Source organism: Triticum dicoccoides, chromosome 4B (assembly GCF_002162155.2).
Source record: "Triticum dicoccoides isolate Atlit2015 ecotype Zavitan chromosome 4B, WEW_v2.0, whole genome shotgun sequence".
NCBI lineage: Eukaryota > Viridiplantae > Streptophyta > Magnoliopsida > Poales > Poaceae > Triticum > Triticum dicoccoides.
In genome coordinates, this window is record NC_041387.1 from 650,019,648 (window position 1) to 650,022,489 (window position 2,842).

The 2,842-nt window shown below is 59.0% G+C and overlaps 1 protein-coding gene across 1 annotated transcript; it reads right to left on the reverse strand.

The window, feature by feature from the left end:
* Positions 1-226: 226 nt before the first annotated feature.
* Positions 227-2,602, reverse strand: LOC119292032. Its single transcript, XM_037570863.1, has 3 exons — positions 2,082-2,602; positions 1,693-1,976; positions 227-629 (listed from the first exon to the last, which is right to left on the reverse strand). The coding sequence occupies exons 1-3, from the start codon at positions 2,386-2,388 to the stop codon at positions 576-578; spliced, it is 645 nt and encodes a 214-aa protein (XP_037426760.1). The 5' UTR covers positions 2,389-2,602; the 3' UTR covers positions 227-575.
* Positions 2,603-2,842: the final 240 nt, after the last annotated feature.

Below are 2,842 nucleotides of genomic sequence, written 5' to 3' on the forward strand. Positions count from 1 at the left end.
GCGAGGGAGACAGAGTGAGGGCCGGATCCGTTTTCACCTGGTCGGGACGGCCCGTGCGCCCTAACGGCCGTCACCCGCGCCGTGAGCACTATGGCCGACAAAACACTAACGGGCAGGCCCCATATGTCATAACCCCAGTTAAAACTTAACCGTTCGGCCACTTGGGTTTTTTGAAACAGCCAGCCAGTTTTGTGGTAGTTTTTTGAAAAATTAAAAAAAGCGGTAGTTTTTCGGAACGATAGCCCGTAATGTGGTAGTTTTTTGCTATTCACTCAAAAAAACAGCAATCGACATCTGCCGCACGGCTCATCCTATGTTGCAGGAGGCCGAAGCACAAATGTCCCACCATATTTACAGCTGAGCTCCATCCACACTATGTCCACTTGGGAGAGAGAGACGTTGGTGCGGGTAAACATATACACATGGCGCGTCGTGTCGACCGATCGATCAATCGGAGTGTACACAAACTACTACTGCTCGAGCCAAAATTTGAGACCGGAGGAGGAAGCGGAGAAAGTCCTGCCGTTGCCTCTCCGGAATCCCCATTCCCATCCGACCGGACGACGGGTTGGGTGTCATACGATGCATTGCTTCAGCGACTTGGGCGTGTGGGTTCCCTTTAACCTCACCTGCAAAACAACAAACCAATTGGAGTTAATTTACTGCTAGTAACCGGACAAATAACTGCTGCAGCGAGACAGTGACAGAACAGTTGTAACTTTTGTCCGCTTTCACGGCAGCTAAACAACATTTGACAAAGTCGAAGAGAGAGATTCCTCAGCTACGAACATCACGCCAAAAGAACCGTCGATCGAGCTGTGTTTTCGACGGAAGCAAAGAAGGATCATCAGGCGGCCACAGTGCGCGACAGTGACACGCCGGGTTTTGGTTGCGGTTGTGATGTCATTTTTAGCCCAGATGGATGCATGGCTGCAGCGACCATCCAGATATCTCTACAAGTCGGCCTGCACAGTCCAGATCAGTCGACCATGCACCGTCGACGTGTGACGAAACGTGCCACAGCTGCTGTTGGACCGTGTCTCCGTCCGGTTTTCGTGCGGATTTTGAGCAGGGTTGGCGCTCCCTCCGTCCGTCCGTCCGTCCGTCCGTCCTTGGAGCACCCGGAGTCAGCTAGCTAGGAGCAACCACACTGCAACTCACTAATCAAAGCTTGATGGTACAGCTAATGTGGCGCAGCACTGGCAGCAGACACAAGTAGACTAATTCAGAAATTCAGGTTCAGGTCGATGTCTGATGACAAGTGACGACGAATTATGAATGCAGAAAATTGCCCGGTCCTCCCATCCGCCCGTTGCACGAGCTGTCGCGTTGCCTCGTACAGTTGCGCCGGCTGGGGAAAGTAGGAGTAGTAGATTCCGCGGCGCACCTCGGATTACACTACGCACTACGCACTACGCACCTTGGTACAGTTGCACACAAAGCTCGATCAGCTGTCATGGGCCGAAAGTGCAGCAGAATCTTGAAAACAATTCTTTCCTACGAGTTGCAAAGCTCGAGTTCATCTGAATTTTAGCTGCTATTATAACGCGAAATTGGTTTTGTGTTTGTTTGGCGTGTGTGACACTGACTGCTAATGAGAAACTGGTCATGGCGATGGTGTTTGATGCGATGGAGAACTGGTATGGGCAGAGAGGGGTGGAGGGGGTGAGGGGCAGGGGAGAGGGGACTCACTGCTTCGATGTCGATTCTGTAGACGACGTGGAGCCGGCGCTTCTCGCGGCTGCTGGCCCGGTAGGCCATGGCGAGGTGCGCGGCGGCGAGCGCGAGCGACATGAGGAACATGGCCTCCACGGCGAGGAGCTGGCCCTTGCCGTGCAGCTCGAGGCCGGCGGCGCCGTCGGCGGCCACGCCGAAGACCGCGACGGCCTTGGCGAGGACGTAGAAGAGGGAGCCGACGCTGCAGGCCGCCGCCACCCACAGGTAGGCCGCGCCGCCGCCGCACGCCGTGTACGCGCCTGCACACACGGAGAAAAAGAACATCGATTTAGTAAGTAAATCAGGAAGGAAATCAGAAGTCGATTCGGGTCAGGAAATTGACAGCATAGAGGGGTGGTGCTCACAGAGGATGAGGAGGGAGCGGGCGGCGGAGACGGCGGGGAGGTCGACGAGGGAGGAGCGGAAGTGGAAGCCCCTGGCCTGGTCAAGGAGGGTGTGCGCGGAGGAGGCGCGGAGGAAGTTGGAGAGGAGCGCGGGCGGGAGGAGCAGGTCGAGGAGGACGATGAGGAGCGGCGGCGCGCAGACGAGGAGCAGCGAGGCGAGCATGGAGACGAGGAAGAAGGCCGTCTTGGCCCAGCGCCAGGGCCGCGCCCACAGCCCCTCCCCGTGCGCGTGCGCGTGCGCCAGCGGCAGCGGCACCTTCTTCTCCATCCCGGCCGATCGGGTCCCGTGCTCGGTACTAGTCTGCACTCAGCTCGCACGTCGCCGCCGGCGGTCTAGCAGATCGATCGATCGAGTCCGGGGAGTGGACGACGATGGTCGCTGTGTGGCGTGGCACGGTGGATGATCTGGTAGCGTGACTCGGGGTGCGGCGGCTGTGCGGGGGCAGTGGGTTCGGCCGGTCGGAGTCGAGGTTTTAAGCGGGGGGCGGGGCGGAGGAGGTGGAGGAGTTTTTCTTGTGCGTGCTGTGCTGGGTCTGGGTGCGGGGCCGGGGATGGATGATGGTTGGGGGACGGTTTGACCGCGTAGCGCAGGCCCTACTCCTACTCCTCCACGGCAGCAGCCCCGGGCCCGGGGCGCGCCGGGAGCCGCCACGGGTGGCGATGCGTCAGCGCCCGCGTCTGCGTCTCAGCGCGCCTGGAGAAGCTTCCGCCCGCCCCACGCC